Consider the following 24,001-nt stretch of genomic DNA (forward strand, 5'->3'; position numbering starts at 1 on the left):
GCACTATGTGATAGAAAATGAGCCAGGGATTTTCTTGCTCTTGAGGGACTTGTGGTCCAGGGTTTCCTCCCAGACCCTCTCAGTAGAGTCTCCTCTAACGGTTCTTCCATTATATTTGTATTCAACAATCAGTCTCACATCCTGGTAAAAAGTAAACCACCTGAAAATCCTTTACCCTTTCTGAGCTTGCTTCTTTGGGAATATGTGAGAATCAAATCAGATATTGGGAACTATATTATCTAAATCACCAGTAATGATTACCTTTCTATAGTATGGCTTCTTCTCTTCCTTTCTCCCTCACAACCTCCCTCCGAAAATTATCTGTTGACCATCTACTATGTGTTTGAGAAGAGGCTCTGCCAGGTGGAGGATACAAGGATGCATTGGACTCCATGTGCTTAAAAGAGCAAGGTGACATACAGGGAAGCCACTCCCTATTGCTCAAGGTAGCCTTGTGATGCAAGGATCCTGAGGTATCAGGCTTGAAGTCAGGGTTGATTTGAGCTGACTGAAATTTGTCATCATCGGTAGGTATCTCCTCCAGAGCCAAGTCAGTAGGAGAACTGAAAGTAAAGGAACCCCATTTCCTTCTCCTTCCTTGGAATTGCCCCAGCACTGATCCTTGTGTTACAAGAGAGTGGGTCTCTTTGAGAACACCACCTTGATTTTTTGAATGGGAATGAACAGACTCTGCTAATGGAGGTGGCCAGCCAAGTAGCCTGGACAAATGGTTTGGATTTTCTAGGGCCTCACAGCTTATTTTGAGTGTGGCAGAAACAAAATGATAATAACAAAATCAGATGATGCTAAACAAGCACCAAACAAAACAGGCAAGGAAATGAATGCAGTGGACTTCCAAAACCCATGGGAACTTGGTGAAATGAGTTTACTCACTGTGGGGCAGGGTGGAGGTGGCAGGAATTACTGTTGACAGCTCTCGAGTCACTAACACATGGGCTGTCCCTGGTGAACCTGGATTATAACCAGTATAAGCTAAGGGACTCTCAGAACCAAAATACCCCTGCCTTGAAGAGTAGCCCATCTTGAAGTCATTTTGGCGAAAAGTAGCTGCCATTGTAACTGCCACCAGAGGGCCCCGTCTTGTTCTGGAGGCCTGCTTCATACCTCTCCTTTAGAGGCTATGGTTTACCTGCAACTGCTTTTTCCATGGGATCAGAAATATTTTCTAGGCGGATCTTTCTTAGTTGAAAATGGTTTAATTACTCTTTCTGTAAACATTTGTAATCATATTTGTATCAATAAGTACAAAGAAATATATAATAGAGTATGTGAAATCCCTAAACTTAGAAACAAACCCATCATGAATATTTTGATAGTTTCCTCTAGTCTTTTTTCCTATGAATATACAGAAAGCCCAACATACAATTTCAATTGTATTGTATCTACTATTTACCACCTGCTTTCCTCACTTAAGATTTCATGAGCAGCTTTCCTTTACGTTAAATCTTCCTGCTTAGTGTGTAATATCTGACCAACATTTCAAAAATTTGGTGACCATAATTTATTATTTGATTTCTTTGTAACACTTTTAAGCACACATACCCACACTTTCCTTGTAACACTTTGAAACACAAACACTCTCTGTCATACACAGTTTTTGTAACTAATTTTTTTCAAAGATGTGTATACATATATGTATGTTTATATATGTATATATAGTGTGTGTATATATGTAAACATATAGATCCATACACATACACAATTTTATTCTGATTTTTATAAATAACATTGTGATGAATATGTTTATTATGTCCTTAGAGTAAATTCCTCTGGGAAACTCCCTTAGTATATATCCTTAGAATAAATCCAGAAAGTGGAATCTCTGGATTAAATAGTAATCCATTAGTTATACTCAGTTTAAAATAATTGAAAAGTTTGTTTCCTATGACCAAAAAAGGTAAACATTCCACAAAGACTGAAATAATTTATGAACATCACCATTGGACAACAAAGCTGTGAAAAATGGAATGGGATGTTCTGATGCTGCTCTTTCTAATTCAGTAGCCAACAAACGTGACTATTTACATTTAAATTTTAATTAATATTAAATTAAGAATTCACTTCCTGGTTTGCACCAAACACATTGGAAGTGCCACATGTAGTTAGTGGTATAAATATTGGGGGCAGAAAAAGTTACAGTGTTGCCAGCATTGCGGGAAGTTTTTCTGGACAATGCTTCTCTATTTTCTTCTTCAGTTCCTTCATCTTTATGTTTGGAATTTAGCCTAAGTAAGATTAAAATATGAACAATGCATATTTTGTGTATGATTAATTTGGTTTGTTATAAAGTCGATTTTATGGTGAAAATTTTACCTTTCCATTGAAGATGAAAAATGTGAAAAAAAAAATCTAACACTTTGTCTTGCTTATGTATTTTCTTATAGGCTGAAAACTAAGTAGTCATGTTTAAACCAGTGCCACTGTTGATGACAATCTCAGGTGGTCACATGCTTACCATGTGCCATGCATGTTGCTGCTGTAGTGCTCGTATTCCTCACAAGGTCTCTGGAGGGTGCGGTTATTATTCACATTTTACAGAAAAGGAAACGGACATGCATAGCAGTCAAGCTCCTTTCCTAAAATCACACCGTCAACGTGTAGCTGGGGCCTGACAGAGACCCAAGCTTTCTGACTTCAGAGTCCACGTCTTTTACTATCCCTATACTGCTGTCCGAGAATGTCCCAGGCTGTTAGGGAAAAGGCCGTCTCTTTGCCGCAGTGCAGAACTGTGACACATGTAAAATAAAGTTTCCCAGTTGCTGGAGATGTACCTACACCAAATACCCAGAAGCATACCCCCCAGACTTTTTCTCAAGAAGTTTCCACTGAGTCCAATCCCATGTGGAATGAAGAGTGCTCAAGGGCATTTTGAAGAAAGTGCCATTCATTTGTACTCTGACAATTTCTCATTGAACAGACTCTGTTAAGTCAGGTGTATGCATTTTTGCACATTTCTTCTCTCTCCAACTTTTAGTATGAAGTTTTGTTAATAAGCCTGGGAAGAGAAGAGCAAAGGGAAAATGTGAAATTAGTCAAAATCAAAGGGTTTGAGCCCAAACAAATGTGCTTGATGTGGGTACTTGTTTGTAGGAGAAGGATCAGAGGTGACCGAGCAAAGCTCCTTGATGCTTAAACTTCAATGAAGAGAAAACAAATCACAGTCTTAAGGATGGCCAGGTCCAGGCTGAAAGCAGTCTGGGGATTTTCAGTTTCAACCTTTTCCAAAAGGTGTCACTCTAAGGCAGCAGTGGGGAGGTGGGAGAGAGGAAGAAAGAGATAGAAATGTCAGATAAGGGTAATTGGAAAAATAAGATTAGTAGTCCTTGTTTTAACAGATCCTTCAGCCTCCAGCATCACTGTGGGAGAAGTTGCTGCTGCTGAGGAGGGGGTTTAAGCGTTTATCTTCACCTTCTGATCTCAGGGTGACCTTCTATGCCCAGAGTCAAGCTGGGCCAAGTCCAGCTATTCCCACAGGACCAATTCACATTCCGGATTTGCTGCAACCTGGGATATGGGGATCTCATTGGCTCTGTGTTCTGGTGCAAACTGAAAACTGCCATCCTCTCGCACTCAGGATGGAATGAAGACAGGAAATCAGGATGGATGGTGGAGCCTAACATAGAAGAGCCCATCTGTTTTTAAAATATGGCTTTAAAAATTCCAAATCATTAACACAAAATACACACCAACTCCATGCTGACATATAATTTAAGGGGGAAAAAAATAGCTTTATCAAAATATTTGAGGATCAGTTCTTGCCAAACAACCCTCTTGAAAAGCCCGGGAAGCTGCCACGTGTCAGGAAGAGACACATGGAACCCAGAGTGGGGTCCTGGCAGATAACTGAGAGAGAGGCTGGTTTTCAAATATTTAGTTAAACAACACAAATGTATGTGTAAGTTTAAGTCGACACATGTTAATGATTTAAGGTCTTAAACGGGTTTTTTATTTTATTGTTTTAAGGCTCCGTTGTTCACTTTAAAAGATCTGACGATTTCTCCAGAGCCATGCGTAAACACTGAACTCTTTAGAAAGCCAGGTGATGACTTCATTATTTTGAAAGTGAACAGTTATGAATTATTCAAATACAATTGAATATTTCCCAGTAACAACTATTTGAAAAGAGAGTTGTAATGATCTGCAACATAGAATGACTAGTACAATCAGAAATGATTGTACCAACACAATTATTCAGGGGTTTTTTTTGTAATAGATGAGGCCAAATCAACATCTAGCTTGACGAAACATTTAATTACTACGTTCTAGATATATAACACTAAGCCAATGTATTTTTAAAATATAATCTTAGTTACCTAATCAGAATTCCAGTCTTGCCACATTTGGGGATCTTCTAGGAAATTATTTTAAGTAAAACATCTAGAGTATTCTAGAAGACTGTAGAGGTGGCTCTGAATCCTGTTTTCACTGAAAATGACATTTTAGCAATTAAACACCTTTTCTAAAACTTTTTTCCCCCCAGAAAATATTATTGTCTGGTGAATTACTAATAGATGTACTTCTAAAAGAAGCACATGCTGTGTTAAATAGAGACAAATGGATTGCTTTCCTGCTGGACTGTCAAAAGCTTTTATTGTCTCTTAATTACTGTGATTCTCCAACCAGCATTTTTCTTAAGAATGGGACCACAGGATCTCCTCCAGCCAGGGCCACCACCTGCCCTTCCCCAGGCTACTCAACTTGCCTGCCTTAGGGAGGCCAGCCACAATGCCTAGTGCAGGATGGGCTGCTGTTTTATTCTTTTGTACCGCCCAATCACAGTTGTGATTAAGTAATTTGTTGATTTCCAACTTCCCTGTGGAAACCCTTCTGAAGACAAACCTGAGGCCAGTGTCCAGCAGAGTGCCTGGCGTATGGGAAATATTCAGCGACATGGTGGAATGAAGGAAAGAAGGAGTGTGTGACTCCCAGGTCCCAGGACACAGCATGTGGAATGCAGAGCAGGACTAAAAGCCATATGCTTCTATGCCTGGGCAGAACCTGGGACATCTTTATTGTGTCTCTGTGAAACTCATCGGTTTCTGGGTTTTCCAGGCAGCTGCTGGGGTGGCAATGAGCATAGGGCCTCCATCCTTTCAGAAGCCAAGTAACTGAGCTGCCTCAACGCCATAGCAAAGAGAAGGTGCTTGAAGTAAACAGAGAGCAAGAACTTGAAGGGCATTTGTTAAGGATGGTGAAGGGACCACTGATTTATGGGGTAGGAAAATATCAAGTTTGGACTTACACTTCATCCATCATTGAACTAAGTGGGTCAAAAGAGGGTGTTTCAGAATCACGTCTTTGTGCTCCCCTTCCTCCCATTGCACAGGTATTTATTGAGTGTGGATACTGGTGCTATGTCAGGTGCTGAAGGGGCCTCCAAAGAAGATGGAGACATGGTCTCTGCCCTCCAGGGATTACAGTCTAGTTGTATTATAGCAACTAAGCATACACATTGTGCAGACTGGGTGCAGGCAGTGAAAACTGAAGGCACTCAGGTTGGGCGAAAGTAGCATGGCTGGGAATGGGTATGTGCTGGCCCCTTCCAGGGGATTAGGCAGGGTACTTCCCATGCATTATTTCACCTTATGCTTATGTCAGTTCCGTGTGGCTGCTTCTGCCTCCTCTCTACTTTATTGGGGAGGATCTGCAGGCTTAGAGAGATCAGTAACGTCTAGGGTTCTCAGCCTTGGCTGCACTTTGGAATCACGCAGATCTTTAATAAAATACATATGCCTGGCTCCCACCCTCAAATATTTTTTTTTTAATTAGGAGCAGTGTGACTAGGGCATCAACATTTTTAAAAGCTTCCCAAGGGATTCTAATGTGTAGCAAAGTTTAGGAAATATTGGGTTAAGATTGGCCTAAGGTCAAAGATCTTATAGGTGGAACCAAAACTTGACCCAGATCTTGCTGCTTCTAGAGCTCCAGCTTTTGATCACTGCAAGCTGTGAAGGAGGCCAGGTATAGACAGCGCCTTAAAGAATGGGCAGTTTTGGTAAGCAGAGGAGTGATCGTAGGACAGTCCTGGGATATATGTGCATGTGTGTGTGTGGTTGAGTGTTGGTAAATGGAAGAACACGTAGACATAGATGGGTTGGATACTTACTAGGCACTGTATTAAAAAGAGCTGATACTTCTGTGGCACTACTGAGTACTAGGCATTGTTTTGAGAGCATTGCTCATGTGAACCCATTTAATCCTTATAAAAACCTTGGTATGTTATTAGCTCCATTTCACAAGAGGTACTTGAGGCTCAAAATTTTGTCATTAATTGTTTAGCTGCCACTTACATGTAAGAACATGTGATACTTGATTTTCTCCTCTGAGTTAGTTCATGTAGGATAATGGCCTCCAGCTCCATCCATGTTGCTTCGAAGGACATGATTTCCTTCTTTTTTATAACGGGGGGGAGGAAAGAAAAGGGATGAAGTTTGAAGTACCTATGGGTTATAATGTTCAATATTTGGGTCATGGGCACACGTAGAAACCCAATTCTCACATGCAATATACCTGTGTAACAAACATACATACGTAGCCTCTGAATCTAAAATTTTTCTAAGAGTCTATTATTATATTTTCCCCAAATAATCCTTATTCTGGGCATTTTAATATAATTTGAGTAAAAATGACTATAACCTAATTCTAACATAGCAATGGTAATACTATAGGTTTAAAGCAAATTTTGCTCCAAGTTTAAGTTGAGAAACCTGGAAAATTTTGTCTAGGTTCTTTCATAAAGATAAATGTTCCAGTTAATTTCTGTAATTTTGTGAATATTATTTATTATATATAAAGATTATTTTTCTTACATGAAATCAGTTTTTCTACCTGGGAAAAAAGGTTATAATTCACTTAGAGTTACACAGCTAGTAAGTGGCAGTCTAGCTCCTGAATTATGTTTCTAAGCCACCATGCTGCTTTGCCTCTTGTGTTGAGAATAGACTAAGTGTTTTCATATTTGCCAGGCTCAGTGCTAAGAGCTCTACAATGATTGCTTCATATAATACTAGAAGTACTATTGTTATAGATGATCAGGCAAAGCCATGTTCTCACTTAGGGGTAGGGGTAGAGTCAGAGGCTAGGGATACATGTCTGCATATGCACACACATGTGAAAGCACACACATACATGTATGTATGCATATGTAATTATGTTCAACCTTATTATGCATGTGGGAGGGGAAGGGACCTGAGCTTGGGGTATCGAAAGTAATGATAGAAGGGAATGATGGATCCAAGAAATATTTCCAAAATAGAGCTCTAGGACTTGGTGATAAATGGAAAATAAAAGACGAAGGAGAAGATAAACGTGGCTCTGAGGTCTTAAACATGAATAACTGAGAAAAGTCAGGGCCTTGGACCAAAACGGTGGATGTGTTAGGGAGTGGCAAGTTGGGAGCGTGAGGACAGGTGATAGGGGTTTGGTTTGGGTGGGTGTTCCTGGATCCAGAGTTGACTTTTGGTCACTCTCAATTGAAAGTGATATTAGGACATCCAGATGGAAATGATCAACAGGTGGTTAGGTACATGTGAGAGAGGTCAAGTCAGGAAAAAGGATATAAAGGTTGGAGAGGTATCTACATAGAGGTAAGAACTATGGAGACCTCAGTGCATCTCCTGTATATCTATGTGGAGGGTGGAAGTGCCTCTAGAATGGAGTCATAAGGAGAAAGACCCAGTTATGGTCTGCAGGAAGATGAGTAATTTGCAAAATAAACAGGAATATATTCCGAAGTGTCTTAGTCCATGTAGGCTGCTCTAACAAAATACCGTAGAGTAGGTGGCTTATAAACAACAGAAATGTATTTCTCACATTCTGGAGACTGGGACTTCTTAGACCAAGGTGCCAGCATGGTTGGATTTTGGTGAGGTTCCTCTTCTGGGTTGCAAACTGCTGACTCCTTGCTGTGTCCTTATATGGTGAAAGGGGACATACAAATTCCCTTAGGCTTCTTTCATAAGGGCACTAATCCCATATAGGAAGGATTAGTCTGTCCCCATGACCTAATCACTTCCCAAAGTTCTCAGTCTTTAATGCCATCATTTTGGGGCTTAGGATTTCAGCATATGAATTGTGGGGCTACATAAACATTCAGACCATAGCACTAAGGAAATCGTCAGTTTCAGGAAGATGAGGAGTGGACAGAGCACTGCTCACATACATTAAAACTGTATTTCCAAAAGACAATTTATTTACAAAAGAAAGATGTTCATCATACATCAATTGTATACAAAATTTTGTATTTATATGTATATATTTATGTGTAGCATCTCAATTATATACACACAAATATAGAGAGAAATCAAAATGTTTATAATGTTTATCTTTAGGTGGTGGGATTTGGGAGGATTTAACTAAAAATGATGTTATTATTTAATCTTAAGAAAAAAGCTAAAACATTTTCATACCCATATCGTTCATAGTTTTTTTACAATAAATATACTTTATTCTTATTTTTTCTTTGAGACAGGATATCATTCTGTCACGTAGGCTGGAATGCAGTGGCATAATCACTGCTCACTGGAGCCTCAACCTCCCAGTGTCAGGTGATCCCCTTGCCTCAGCCCCCGCAAGGTAGCTAGGACTATAGGTGTGTGTCACCATGCCTGGCTCAAAATTTTTTTTTTTTAATTTTTTCTAGGGATAGAGTTTTACCATGTTGCCCAGCCTGGTCTTGAACTCCTGGGCTCACCATTTGTGATCAAGTTATCCACTGGCCCTGACCTACAAAATTGTTGGGATTATAGGTGTGAGCCACTGTGCCTGGCCACATTTTCTTCTTATTATCAGAAAAAAAAAAAATTTCTTGATATCAGAAGAAGAAATGCCTTATGGGCTATATCATCTCACTTAATGTGCCCACAATAATCATCTGATAGGCAAGCAGTAGGGTTCCCTATATATGGATGAGGAGATGGAAACTGAGAAAGTTGAAGGAACTCATCTCACTCACATCATAAGCAATGCCATGGTTCTAATCTGGTGATTAAGATACAAACTACTTATATACAGTCAATCAGTTAAAATGTTATTTCAAAGAAGGGACAGAGATTTGGGTACATGTTTAGCTGTGCAAGCCACACATTAAGAAAAGACATTTGGCAAGAAGGGAGTTACTTGTGGTCTGCAAGAGTAGAAATACCTTCTTACAGAAAGAATAACAAGCACTTTCCTCTTGATGAGAGACGACTGTGGTGGGGAGATGGAGGCAGGCATAGAGCACTTGTTAAGAATCAGACAGGGCCGGGCGCGGTGGCTCACGCCTGTAATCCCAGCACTTTGGGAGGCCGAGGTGGGTGGATCACGAGGTCAAGAGATCGAGACCATCCTGGTCAACAAGGTGAAACCCCATCTCTACTAAAAATACAAAAAATTAGCTGGGCATGGTGGCGCGTGCCTGTAATCCCAGCTACTCAGGAGGCTGAGGCAGGAGAATTACCTGAACCCAGGAGGCGGAGGTTGCGGTGAGCCGAGATCGCGCCATTGCACTCCAGCCCGGGTAACAAGAGTGAAACTCCGCCTCAAAAAAAAAAAAAGAATCAGACAGTTCACCATTGAAAACAGGAGAGGTTATACTGGGAGTAACCACCCCCAATCTCAGTGGCGTAGCACAACAAAGGTTTATATTTTGCCTGTGTGATGTGGGTCGGCCCTGGGCTTCATTGTGGTTACTCAGACTCCAGCTGAAAATGATGTCATCTGAAATTGCTTCCACAGTCACTATGGCAGGGAAAGGGTAACGTTGGAGTTGAGCGCTATCACTTAAATGTTTCTACCTGGAAATGACAGTGCTTTTAATTGGCCAAAGCCACACCCAATTCAAAGGAAGAGGGGAAGTGTGGTCCTACCATGTGCCTATAAGGAAGAGAACTAGGATATTGTGAAACCACCCTAATGATCACCACAGCAGGGGAGATATTTTTTTGCTTTCTAAGACTCTTATTTTGGCAGCAAAGGAAACAATTTTCAGGACTTTAGAATGTGAAACACAGGAAGAACTCATGGGCATCATCTAGGAAACTGAGATTCCAAGGGTACAGTGATTGTTTGCAAAAAGACGGAGAGAAACAGCCATCATGCTAAGATTAGAAGGATGTATTCTGAGGCCAGTGCCCCACACGGTCCTGGTGTGCAATACTCACTGTCCAGGGCCACACAAATTGGGAAGAGTGAGGAGCTGGACGTGGGAACTTACTGTAAAACTCTGTTTTCAAAGTGTTGAGAGGAGCAGTTCTGTCTCATCTAATACCAGGAGTTACTGATGTTGGAGGCCAGTGCATCTCCATCAGTTCAGTTACAACTCTGGATTCTGTCTCCCGGATGCCCAGGTTTCTCCATGTGCTTGTTGCTGAAACGACTGGAGCAGCCTGAAATCATTACGCCAAAGTGTCATTTAAAGTTGGGTTAATGTAGAACTAGCTAGTGCTTGCCCTAAGCGGTCCGGTGGCAGGTGAACTAAGACTTGGAAACCCCACTGAGTAACACGGTGTTTATAGATTGCAGCTAAATCAGCTTCAACAAATGAGAGAACTGAACAAATGAGACTCCAAGAGACCTCTCACTCCTCTGGAATCAATATTATAATCAATAAAGAATGATTAGTGACAGAAAATGAATCACGAGGACACAGGCCACCTCATATGGAGGATCGGGCAGACTATCTGAATTGACATATGGAACGATCATTATTTTGATTATTATTATTATTTTTTTGGACACTGATATTGAGTGTATCAAAACATAGAAAAAGGGAGGAAAACTAAAAACTGCTTTAACTTCAAATATTGCTTTGGGCTTCTAGTCATATTTGTGATGTTCTGTGAACTTACATGAGAAACTAAAGTTTATTAATACTTTTAAATTTTATGTATTTGTAAAGTTGAATAATGCAACTTATTCTACAGTTAAATAGGGGTGGTTTTGTCACTTTTGTAGGCTATTCTTTATATTCCTTGCTTTTTGAACTCTTTTTGGCTTTGGCTTTGATTTAAATTACATGATCATTAAGTTTCCTCTTTTTATCAGGGCAAAATGAAGGGTTTTCTGAATCTTAAAAGCATATAATTTACCTTGGATGTGAACTAAAATGCTTATTCTGAATAAATTCCATGTAAAACTGCAGAAATTGTGTAGAAAGTCTTTATGAATTGGAACTTAACATGTCATTGACACATTTTGAAGGGTGTTCTGTTGACTTTAGTGATGGATGAGCCTATTCTGCCAAGATCAGCTGGAAGGGGTATGTTAGAAAGCCAAACATCAGCTCTGGAATCTAGAAACTTCCTGGAATCATGATTTTGGATCAGCAGGGTGGATACAGCCTGTATATGTGCAAGGGATGGCATTTCACCAGCTTGCTCCACGGAAGTCTTTGGAACGGAACCATAAACACCAGCCCTCTTTGTTGTGTGTTGGTTTTTAAGAGTCCCCAGTGGTTTGGGGAGGATAAGGCTTTGCCTCAGGGCTCCCTGGTCTCATTTTTTGGGACCTGGCTGAAAACCTTGGATATTTGATAGTCTGGCTTATTTCTATGGTGTATTAGCACCCTATAAAAGTTACATGTCATTTATTTCAAGTTTAGAACCCTCTCAAACTTCAGGGGTAAACCAAACTTGAACCTTTTGTGGCTGGAATTCTGTTTACCTTTGGCCAAACCTTGCTTCCTTAATGTAAGGCTGGGAGGTGAGGTGAGAGGGACTCCTGAGGCTCCCTGGACATAGAATAGCTTTTACCAAACACAGCTTTGATTCGTTAAAACATGACTGAATCTGAAACACGCAGATTAACCTTCTGTCAAAGTACTCTGGGGCCTACACACAAAAGTATATTGTGTTTGGCAAAATGCATTTTGAGTGTTGCTTTCCTTCAACAGTGAGGAAGTATCTGAGACTTTTGCCAAACACAGGTTGAAATTGGGTCAAGCCACTCAACCCCTACTTCTAATAAACATATTAAATCGTTTTTATAAAAGTTATTGGGCAATCCAATTGACCAAGAGCCTTGGAGAAATTTGGACATGTCTTGTGTTTGAAACAATTTTTTTTAGGTTTTTTTTTTTTTATTTCCTTAGGTTTTAGGGGAACAGGTGATCTTTGGTTACATAAATTCTTTAGTGGTGATTTGTGAGATTTTGGTGCACCCATCACCCGAGCAATGCATACTGAACCCAATGTGCAGTCTTATATCCCTCACCTTCTTCCCACCCTTTCCCCGGCAAATCCCCAAAGTCAATTACATCATTCTTAAGCCTTTGTATCCTCATAGTTTCAATGACAAAGAAAGAAAGGACTCCAAGACACAGTAGCCCAGTCCAGGGATCCCTGTGATTCCTTTGTGTTTATTGTTGGAACACAGGCTAGCAAGGATATCTTGCACTTGAATGGAAAAATAACACACAGAGCTCCATGTGCGTTTCAGATAGAGGAACTGATGAATGCACTGGAGAAGACCAGACAGGAGCTGGATGCCACCAAAGCGCGCCTCGCCTCCACACAGCAGTCCCTGGCTGAAAAAGAAGCGCACTTGGCCAACCTCCGCATTGAGAGGAGGAAACAGCTGGAGGAGATCCTGGAGATGAAGTGAGTACCCATTGTTGCTTTTGTAGCCTCTCTCTTCTAGCCTCTCTTGAGAGTGGGAAAGGGGAAGGGCTAGAGAAGATGAAGAAGAAACTCAGAGAAAGAAGAATTTAGCTAACACTTGCTGGTCATTTCTGAAACTATGTATTTTATTTTTTATTTGTAACTTTTTGCATATTTCTCTCAACTGTTACTGAAAAAAATATAGATCCAGCACTAGATTTTGTGTGTCTGTGTTTTGTGGACAGTGCTGGGATTCCTAGATCTGTTGCAAAGGTCTGATTCAGCCAAGAGGCTGAGGCCTCATTAAGCACAATGGTAATTTGAGCACTGCTCAGAGTAAAGTGGAAATTTTTCTGAGGAGGTATTTCCTAATTGTGACTATAACTTTGCTTATTATATTCTTTTCACTTGTGTACAATGCCTGGTTTGTGTAGGCTCTCATAGAATCTCAAGGTTGGCACCTCTTTGTTTAGAAAGTGAAATTCTGATTTGCTGGGCTTATAAAAATAGGTTAGAAATCCCACACCCCCACCACACCACACCCGAGTGGGGGCTTGGGAAGCTAAAGTGGGGGGAGACTGGATGGCAACCAATTGCTTCCTTTGATTTAATCCGTGACGTGCAGCTGAGTGCTGGGAAATGGTTGTTCCTGTGGTCCTGTGACACACCCACCTACGTTTCACTCTTACTTCATTCTCACAATGAAATAGTATCTTAGGAAGAACATAGGAAAGAAAATTACTGAGAGATTTTAATAATAACCAATTGTAGTAGTTCTGTCTGTAAAGAACTAGTCAAGCAGCATCTCTATGTTTTTAAATGAAATAATCACTAAGTTATAATTTAAATATAACTTTCCTCCACAATAAGGGGAAACATACATAATTATGGCATCTTAAGCCTGTAACACAGACTTTGAAATTGGTGGCTAGGTATGGAAGTGACCTTATCATGACCCAGCAAGCCTTACACATGGTTAGCATTAAATTCAGAAGGCTTAGATCATGGAAAATATGGAATAAAATATTTTGAAGGATTTAATAATGAGGACAAAACATTTATTCCTCATCAACTACCTCAGTTTCTCCAAGACCAAAGAATAACTAGGGTTTTTTTTCACATATAAACTAGCATATTTTTCTAATAAAAGGTAATATAATAAAAACAGGTATTATTATGCTCAGTTCAGAGGTAAGGGAGCCGATACTCAGAGAGATGCAAAAAATTTGCTTAAGGCCATCTGGCCACAGCAAAACCAAAGTTTTTTACCTCAAGCTCCATTTCTGCTACTTAATTTTATCGAGGAATTTATGTGAATTCATCAAGACTAGAACTTTTGTCTGTTTGAGTACTATAGTCATCATGCTGATGAGAGCAGTGCTGGGCACGTGGGAGGTGCTCAGTGATTGTTACTCACCTATCACATGCAAGACAGTGTCTTGCATGTGATAGGTGCTCAGTGGTTTGCTGAGTGAGTGACTAGGTTGAATGCTGGAGACTGCATTTTATGTAGTTAAGAATAAAAGCATTTTAAGTATCTGTGATGTTACCACCATCAGTAATTTATTAACCCTATTAAAAGAATACATGTTTATAAGCACAGCATACATAAAATCTTGATGTTTGCCAGTGATTACTATTGCTTAAAGGATTAACTTATATAATTAGTTGTGGAAGATGTGTATGAATTTAATCAACACTCAGAAAAATTATAACTGTCAATATGTGTGTAAACACTCAGCTAAGAAAGATCAAAAGTATAGTGTAATATTAAATCATTGAAGAAACAGCAATATTCAAAATGGAAAGTCCATTTATGAATGTATTCATGTTAGAATCTAAAGTTATGTCTTTTTATAATGTCTATATACAAAGTTCACAAAATGCTTTATTTGAGAAAGTTTCCATCTTACCGATATTGACCAACAAAACTTCATATCCTAGAAAAAAAGATGTAATGTTATGATTTATACAAGAATACAGAAAGATTTGGAATTACATATACTTCCACCTTCATTTTGGATTTGATTTTTGAATGGAGATTAAAAATACTGAAATTCAACTTATGACTTAGTTTTACCCTTGGAAAATTTAGCATATGATTTTTTTTTGCATCTTTCACAATAAATGTAGTATAGAATAAAAAAGTATTAACAATAGCCAATACTAGCATTACTGCATTAACAATAGGGACCCATTGATTCCGTCGGCTTGTATTCTTTCCTGTTCACCCATCCCTCCTCTGCCTCCCTGTGTGTTATATGTCAAGTCCAGCCTAGTTTTTCTCCTTGTTTTCCAGCTGTTCTCAAGTAGTTAACTCTCCATCTCCTGAAGTGATTTATTATGCCATTATAAAGAAATTTTAATTACTTCCTGTTTATGAAAGGAGCATAGATTTCCAACGTTTTGAGAGAACAAGTAATGGTGAAGTATGCTGGTTTGTGAGTCATCAGCCCCGGGTTGGAATCCTGTTGGTTCCACCTGGTGGCTGTGTGACTTGAGAGAATGCCTGTAACCTCACTAACCTTCCAGTTTCCTCCTGTAATGACTTGCATGGGGGTGTTTGTGAGGAGGGCTTCTCAGAAGAGGGCTTGGCACACAGAAAATGATATATGTATGCAAATGGCGCTATCAGCCAATGAAAATATGTCCTTTGTTTAGTATACTTTGTGAAGAGTATCATTTATCTAAAATTTGGATTTATTTTTCTAAAACATATAAACTTTTTCCATGTGTATGTTTTCCCACTTAACTTCATGGTTTCAGATAGCACCTAACTAAGACCTCTTTTGGTGAATTGCCACATTATTGCTGAAGTGCTTAATCTGCTGCCACTGCAAAATAAATACAAAATTCCTGTGTTAATTCTTTTGGTGAAAGTAACAAAGCCTTGGTTCATTAAGCCTGATATGGACCCTATTCACTATTTAACTGCCCTGGAAGCCCAATCTGTGGGCTTCTGCTCTGGGACTCTGGGAGGGCTTAGGTACAGGGCAAGTATATTGACTGCAATCTGCAAGGAGAGGCACCAGCCTCTTGGGCTGTTCAGGTTCACCCCTGATTTGATCAATCACAGTGTTTAAGCTGAGTTGACACACTGGTTACTTGACATTGAATTCATTTAAGTTCGTGGGAACAGCCAGATGGGTATTATTGTTGGTGAATTATTATCATCTGTGCCAAGCATTGTTGGTTTTTTATTCAACGGGCACCCATCATCTTTACACAGGCATCTTTAGGTCAGGTCTACCCAGTTTCCAATCCCTGGTGGGAAGGGAGAGGCCGTGTGCTGTTTAGAGGGAAGAGGGGTGGGACCATGACTCAAGAGAAAGGAATTGTGATCTCATAACTCATTTCTGTCTCACTCCATAACATTAAAGATCACTCTCTGGTTGCCTCAGTTTTCTCTTCAGTAAAATGGAGGTGATAGTACCTGCTTGCTTACTCTATGGAACTCGTAGGGATAAGTTTTTTTTTTTTTTTTTTTTTTTAAGTAACAAACTAAAATTAATATAAACCAGCATATGTGAAAGTGCTTTGAAACCTAAAAGGCACTTTTGAAATGAGAGTTGGTGTCTGTGGAATTCATTGCAAACCCAGTGGCACAGAGTTTTAGAATTGGAAAGCAGCTGGGTCCAACCTCCCAGCCTGCACAAGCCGGTCTTCCATTTCACAGGATTACTCTTAAGGAATTCACCAGACCCTGGTGAACACCATTCCCACTGGATGCCATGGGCTCATAAGGTAGTGGTTCATGCTCCATGGCCCTTACAGGTAGCTCATTTGTCCTTATGTTGAACTGAAATGTCTTTCCATTTGTCTTGGTTTTTGTTCCAAACTATATAGAATTTACCTGAACACCCTCCAAAGATAGACATTTGTTTAGATATTTTTTAGGTGATATTGTTTATTTTAAGGGAAAAAAGAGGCAGTATAGAGAAACTATATGAAAAAATAAAATTACTCATGATCCTAACATGCAGAGACACTAATAGCATTTTGGTATATGCCTTTGCAAACACTCCTTAAATTGTAAAGAATATTGGACTGTACTTGCATATTTTGCAAATCCCTCTTCTTTGTGAATGTGACTAGCCTTCTATTGTTGCAAACATAGGATTGTATTATTTTTAATTACTCAGTCTACTGTCATATAGGTTTACGTCATTATTGGGCATCTGTCTTAGTTCCAGTGTTTTGATAAGCATTCTGCTATTTAATTTTATTTTATTAACATATTTGTAAATACCTGTGGACTGTCAAGCTGTCACAAGAAATAGCACAAAGAGGGTTCTCATACCCTTCAACCATTTTCCTAATTGGTAACATCTTGCATAACTAAAGTACAGTATCATGTGAGGAAGTTGATATTGGTGCAGTCTGTCAGCCTTCTTCAAATATCTCCTGTTTCACATATCTATGATTATTCCAGTTTCTCCAGTTTTACATGTATTCATTTGTGTGTATGTGCATATTTAATTATATGCACTTTTATCACACATGTAGATTTGTGTAACTATCACCACCGTCAAGATGCAGAACTGTTTGTCACAATGATCTCTGGTACTCCCTTTTTATAGTTACATCCACTCTTAGGCTGTTTCGTTTTTACCCAGAGTTTTGTTTTGTGTTATATCATTGTGGGACATGTGCCACACTGACCTACGTTTTCTCCTGCCATTCTTCTTTGGCTTCTCTTGTTTTAAATGCAGACTGGATTTAGAGTGAGTAAATATTGCCTGATTCTTCCAATATAAAGATTTCTCATGATGTAATTTTATTTTATTTACAGTGGAATTTTCCCATGTTGGATATTGAGAATCTATCACGTGGTAGGCACTCAAAAAAGTGTTTGACAAATGAAAGGATGAATTAATTAAAATGTATAAATATTCACTGATGATCTACTGTATTCTAGGTACTGTTTTAGATGAACAAACTGGACCTTGTTGAGCTTGCATTTTAGTAAAATGAGTGAAGGAAATGAAAGAACAAATAAATGAGCAAATAAATGAACAGATAAATAGATAGATAAGTAGTTTCTTATGTAACCAAAGAGGTTTGGAATCCTACTTAGAAAGTCATGTCTAAAGGTAGGGACCCTCTTGGTTATTTGGGGCAAGGAGGGATATGGAAAGTGTGGTACACTTTCCTGTAATCTGGGAACACTTTTTGGAACTGAGGCCAACTTGATTCAAAAGGAGAGCCTTGAATGTATAGTCGTCCCTTGGGATCTGTGGATGACTGGTTCTAGGCCCTCCTTTAGATACCAAAATCTACAGATGCTGAAGTCCCTGATATAAAGTGGCATAGTATTTGCATATAACCTATGCATATCCTCCTGTATACTTTAAATCATCTCCTGCTTACTTATACCTAATGCAGTGTAGATGCTATGAAAAACAGTTGTTATACTTGTATTGCTTAGGAAATAATAGCAAGAGAAAAAAGTCTGTACAAGTTCAGTACAGATGCATTTTTTCCCCCAGAATATATCTGATCTGTGGTTGGTTGAATCCGCAAACGTGGAACCCTATGCATACAGAAAGCCAACTGTATTTCGATGGGATTATTTCCCTCAACATTCCTGGCTTAGTTCATTTAGTGTTGCTATAAAGGAATACTGAAACTGAGTAACTTATTTTAAAAAGTTGTTTGTTTGGCTCATGGTTCTGCAGGCTGTACTAGAAGCCTGATGCCAGCGTCTGCTTCTGGTGAGGGCCTCAGGCTCCTTCCACTCGCGGCAGAGGGAAAGGAAAGCTGTATGTGCAGAGATCACATGGGAAGAGAGGAAGCAAGGTGGAGATGAGGGAAGGAGCCATGCTCTTTTTAATGATCAGCTCTTTCCAGGAAACTGGCAGAGTGAGAAACCATTCACCTCCAAGGGAGGGCATTAATCTATTGAGGGGATTGACCCCACAACCCAAGTTCTCCCATTAGGCCCCACCTGGAATCAAATTTCAATAGGAGTTTTGGAGGGGACAGATATTCAAACCACAGCAATACCCTTCTTCAGTCTGGTCTTTAATGGTTGCTATTCTAATTGCCAGTTATTCTTCCTCTGCTGGAAGAAACTAACAGTGCCCAACCATACATTTTCATAGAACAAAATATTCATCTTTCCTTGTGTATAAGATTATTCTTTTACTTAAAATATATCCAAAACTTCTTGCTAAAATGTTTCATAATTGTTCAATTCTGTTACATTTACTCCTATTTAAAATGGATTTTATTAAAAGAATATTAAGAACATCATTTTATGTTTGATTTTATTAATGCCAGTTAATAAGCTTACATGCCAGTAACCAAAGCCTAATTATTTAATTTATGGCAGGTGGAGTTGAAATCTGTGGCTTAAAGAAACTGAGGGCCATGAGATGTAATACTTAAAACTCTGTGTGCATTTGCTTGGATGATTTAAACTACCATAGTAGTTTAATAGGTAGACAGGCATCTTAATTGATATTTTTCACTTAGTATAAAATGCTAAGTTGAATAAGGGTTTTGATAGCTGCTTAGTAGCCCCATATTTTGAAATGTTTATTTTAGACTTTTCGTGGTGATTTCCTATGCTTATACAAAAATTTTCAGCAGGCCCCTATGTTTTTAACTCATCTGACGATATGGTGCAATTCATCTTAATTTACTGGGTATTGTTGGGTTTTAGACATCTTCTCCAGATAGCCTCACGAGTCTTTATATACACTGGGTTATTTTAGGACATTTATAGTGAGGTAAGACAGCAGCTAATTCGAGGGCATTATCCTGTTGGCCTCTTTGATCTAAGATCCTTTCTGAGAGAGCCACTCATTAGGTAAGTACCCTTCAAAGAAGAGCAAGGGTGCAGAAATGATAAAATCAATTTATTTTTTACTTCATGCCAACATGAAAAAAGACAAACCACATTTCTTTAGAAAAGAATACTAAGTGCCTAGCAATTTGGACAGGATAAATGGAGTCTGGGAGAAGAGTTTTGAAGCCAATTGTTACTTAAAATTGATAAACTCAATACACCAGAGGGTTGTGCTAGCTTACAGAGATATTATGGGGATTGACTGAGATTATACATTCATGAGAAAGTGATTTTTAGTCCACAAAAGTCTATACATATATTCATATGTTAGCTACGGCCATTATGGTTAGCATACAGTGATCCTGGCCTTAATTTACAATTTCACCTTCTACATTAAAGAATTTCCTTTTTTTTTTTTTTTTTTTTTTTTTTTTTTTTTTTTTTTTTTGCCACAACACTATTCTTTCTCTAACCAGTAGTTTATTTAGAAAAACTTTGACAGGTCCAATTTTAAAAATATTAAATACTATAGTAATGTGTCCTAGGGAATATCCTATTTGTCATCTGTTTCTGTTTACTACCTGCTTGTTTCTAACAGGTATTTAAATTATCTAGAACACTGATGAAGCCTATTGCAGCTTTCTGAGTTACCTGTAGTGATTCAGGACATGTAGCAGAGAGGGAAGGAATCAATGTTCCAAAAATGGCTCATTCAAAATCGATTTTGGTTTTGGCCTCAGGCAGTGACATAAATGCACAGCTGCTTACCACTGCTGATTTCTGTTTCCTTCTTTTAACTTTGAGGTTAGTGGCTTACAGTCTATAGCAAAAACAAAGCTAAACAACAAAAAAACTGTGCTGAACATAAAACTTACAGTGGGTACGTAAAACTTAACTATAAAGAAAATAACTTTAAAATAGAGGAATGTTCTAGTTAGCTTCAAATACAAGAATCAGAAAACCCCACATTCCAGAAGGTCACACAAGTAGCTTTATAATCACTAGGGACTCACGTTCCTTCTCTCTTGACATTTTGCCATTTTTAGCATTTGCTTGCACCTCTTAGTGTGAGACTTTAGCTTAAGTTCCAGCTATCCAATCCATATTCCAACCAACAGAAAGGAGATGTGAGAAAGAAATCTCCCTGTCTTTTAAGTTACACATCCCATCCTTTGACATCTGAGTCATTTAACAGTTTATTCAGTATTTCCTGAGCATCTGCTATGTACAAGGACTGTTCTAAGCCATAGGCGTTTATCTAAACCCTATTCGTAGTGAACAGAAAGGACTCTGTGAATAAAAATCCTCCTGTTGGTGGAGCTGATATTCTACTAGGTGTGAGAAGAAGTATGGGGGAAGGGGCCCACTGGTCAGGGCTTTAAGCCACATGGTCATACATAGCTTCAAGACCAAGCAGGGATATGTAGCCTTTAGCTGCATTCGGGGAATCCAGTTCCAAGAAAGGAAAGGAAAAAGGATGGAAAGGAAAGAATGGATATTGGGGGCAATTAGCAATCTCTGACAACATGAATAAAGTGTGAAGAAAAATAGGTCAACTGATATGTTATGTCACTTAGCAGTAAAAAACAACTTTGCAGTTATACCTCTAGTCTATTCCTAACAGACATTTACTTGTATGCGTGTATGTCTAGTGCATATCTGGGTTTATTTCTGGGTACCATGGTTGGTAGGCTTTGAGGAGGCATGTAGTGAGTGAACAAGTTGAGGGATACCTGAAAATCTCATCATGCTGGGGATAGCTGATTGGTGAGGGGTTTTAGGTACAGAGAAGGCCAAAAAACAGATGTGTCTTTCAACTATTAAATAAGTGACTGTAAGAAGAGAAATGGACTTGATTCATGCTGCCTCAGATGATTATGCTAGAGTTGGTAGGCAAAATTTGAGAGGAGGAAGATTTTTCTTTTAGTGCAAAGGAACTCTGTAACAGTAGGAATGCTCTCACCTGTTTCGCATGCTGCAGAGGAAATTCTCATCCCAAGTGAAAGGCAAAGGCGTTCTTCAGGACCCCTCTTGTATGTAATTCCACTAAATAAATGTCACATAGATGATACTTAGGAAATACTGGGATCTTTTTCATTTCGTCCCTTGAGGAACTTAATTTGAATGCAGAAACTCTGCCAAAAGTTAAAAAAGAAAGAAAAAGAAAAAGAAAATTACTGCTTTGTTTAGGACACTGCTCGAATACAGCCACAATAGAATCTTCTCTTAATTTTTAGGCATCTATTTTTCATAAAACTTTTAGGTTATTAAATAAATGAGCCGAGCAGAGATGTATTTCATAGCTCATTACAGAGAAATAATTAAAGTGAGTTAAATTGCATGTCAGGTAGAATAAAGGTTCCTTCACTATGACTGCCTTGAGGAATGTACTATCTTGGATTAAAATGTCTTCAGAGAATTAAACTAGTCCAGGAATATATACTATTCAGTGTGTGCAGACTTTGGGTGATGGGATTAATATTACCAGTGAATGTTTATTAAGTGCTGATTCCATGGACTAAGTACTTCACCCACATAGTGCTGTCACCTCCTGTGAGGTGGGGAGCATTATTGCCCCCATTCTGTGGATGCAGACACTGAGGCTCATATATATGGAACTCAAATCCACGTCTGTTTGGCACTGTAGTCCATGGTCTTAACCACTGAGTGCACTGTCTCCCAGTGAAGAACTTGGGATATCAGTATAAGAATTTCAAGTGTGGGAATGGCGGCACCAGTTTGGATCAAATAGTAGAAAGCAGTGTGCAGATAGGTGCTTCTTCCCTTCTTTGGGGCAGCAGGACAGCAGGATAGGGAGATGGTGGGAGGAAGGGGGCGGGAGGAGAACTAGTTGGAGGAGGCCTTTGAAGTTGACTTCCTTATCTTAAAACAAAATAAGGGACACTGTCTTCTAGCCAAAAACATGCACTGTATGTATAGTTTTAATAGTGAAAAATGTCAGTCAAAAGGGCCCTCGGCCTGGTGGTTTTTAATGGAAATACAAACATTTTCTGAGCTAGAAAAGGATAGTCTTTCAGCTTAAATAATCATAATCAGCAGTTAAATAATCTAAATGCTTGTGAATCGTAGAGTTTAAATAATTCCAAGCACCATACTTCATGTTATCTCTGTCCTCACAGCAGCCGAATGGGGGCTAAGGAAGGTCACCCATTAAAAAAAGGGAAAAGGAATATTCAGACCTTCCAACCTCCTAACACATGGCAAGTCAGAGGAGGCAGTCTTGGCCCTTTCTTCTAATCCAAGAGCAACAACATGTTGGAAGAATTCTGAGAAGTACCTGATATAATGCTGTAGGGGGGCATTACCAGATTTAACCCTTTGAGGCAAGGGACAGGGAACCCATATCACACAAAGAAAGACTAAGGACCTGAGAGTACAGAGGAATCACACTTCAAATCCTGAAGGAAGAATTATTTATAATCTCAGCACTTTGGGAGGCTGAAGTTGGTGGATTGCTTGAGCTCAGGTGTTCAAGACCAGTGTGGGCAATATGGCAAAACCCTGTCTCTATAAACAATACAAAAACTTAGCCAGGTGTGGTATTGTGTACCTGTGGTCCTAGCTACTCAGGAGGCTGAGGTAGGAGGATCTCTTGAGCCTAGGAGCCTCAACTTGAGGCTGCAGTGAAGTGTGATTGTACCACTGCACTCCTGCCTGGGCGACAGAGTGAGACCCTGTCTCAAAAAAAAAAGAAAAAGAGTTACTTGGTGCAGTAAGCAGAACCCTGAGCACTCCAGTTCATAGCCTGACTCCACTGGTTGTAGTTGGTTGAGCCCGGGCACACCTGACCTGGTCTCTTCATCTGTGAACAGGCCTCTGTACTCAGATGATTACATTAATATTCAGTGATTCTCTTGATGCCATGGCTCTCAACTGAGGGTGATTTTACCTCTCAGGGGAACATTTGGCAAGGTCAGGAGACATTTTTGGTTAGCCCAACTGGAGCGGAGTTGCCACTGGCATCCAGTAAGTAGAGGCCAGGATGCTGCTAAACATCCTATGACACATAGGGTAGCCCCCAAAAACAAAGAATTTTCTGGCCCAAAATACGAGTGATACTGAGGTTGAGAAACCCATAGCTAGCCTCACTTTTTAGACTGATGTTTCTTAAACTAAGGAAGAGAGAAGAGCTTTGTAGGATGTCCTCTCTGATTTAACCTGTTTTCACATGGAACTCACACAGGACATATTTTCCCAATCAGTGTCATGATCAGGCACAGAGGTTCCAGTGACTGGGGACTTCCTATTCTGTGTAGATGACCTTGACCTCTTGATTCTAGCTTGCTTTCTTGGCATTAAAGACCAGTTCACCATGTAGCTCCCCAGTGGAACTGACACAGTTCTTAAATCCAGATCCTCAGGGGATGCTGCTCCCTATGAGTTGTAAACCCTGGCTGGGATCCAGAAGGTCTGTTCCATCCATGCCTGCTGCTTGGCAAACAACACAATCCTGTCTAGCTCCAGAATGCCATCATTTTTAACCTGTGGTTTCTTTCTGGTCCACAGTTTGCCCAACTATAAATTGAGAGTGTGAAACTGGACAGTCCTCAAGGGTTAGGCTGGCCCTATAAATTGAGGCGCAATTACA

The 24,001-nt window shown here is 39.5% G+C and overlaps 1 protein-coding gene across 11 annotated transcripts in view; it reads left to right on the forward strand.

The window, feature by feature from the left end:
- Nucleotides 1–24,001, forward strand: part of ERC2 (ELKS/RAB6-interacting/CAST family member 2) — a 970,127-nt gene that overhangs the window by 583,635 nt on the left and 362,491 nt on the right. For all 11 annotated transcript variants that reach the window (XM_074403633.1, XM_074403639.1, XM_074403634.1 and 8 more), the window contains one exon: nucleotides 12,439–12,599. In XM_074403633.1, coding sequence (XP_074259734.1) covers nucleotides 12,439–12,599 — 161 coding nt within the window. The remainder of the gene's footprint in view (nucleotides 1–12,438; nucleotides 12,600–24,001) is intronic.

Source organism: Saimiri boliviensis, chromosome 8, assembly GCF_048565385.1.
Source record: "Saimiri boliviensis isolate mSaiBol1 chromosome 8, mSaiBol1.pri, whole genome shotgun sequence".
NCBI lineage: Eukaryota > Metazoa > Chordata > Mammalia > Primates > Cebidae > Saimiri > Saimiri boliviensis.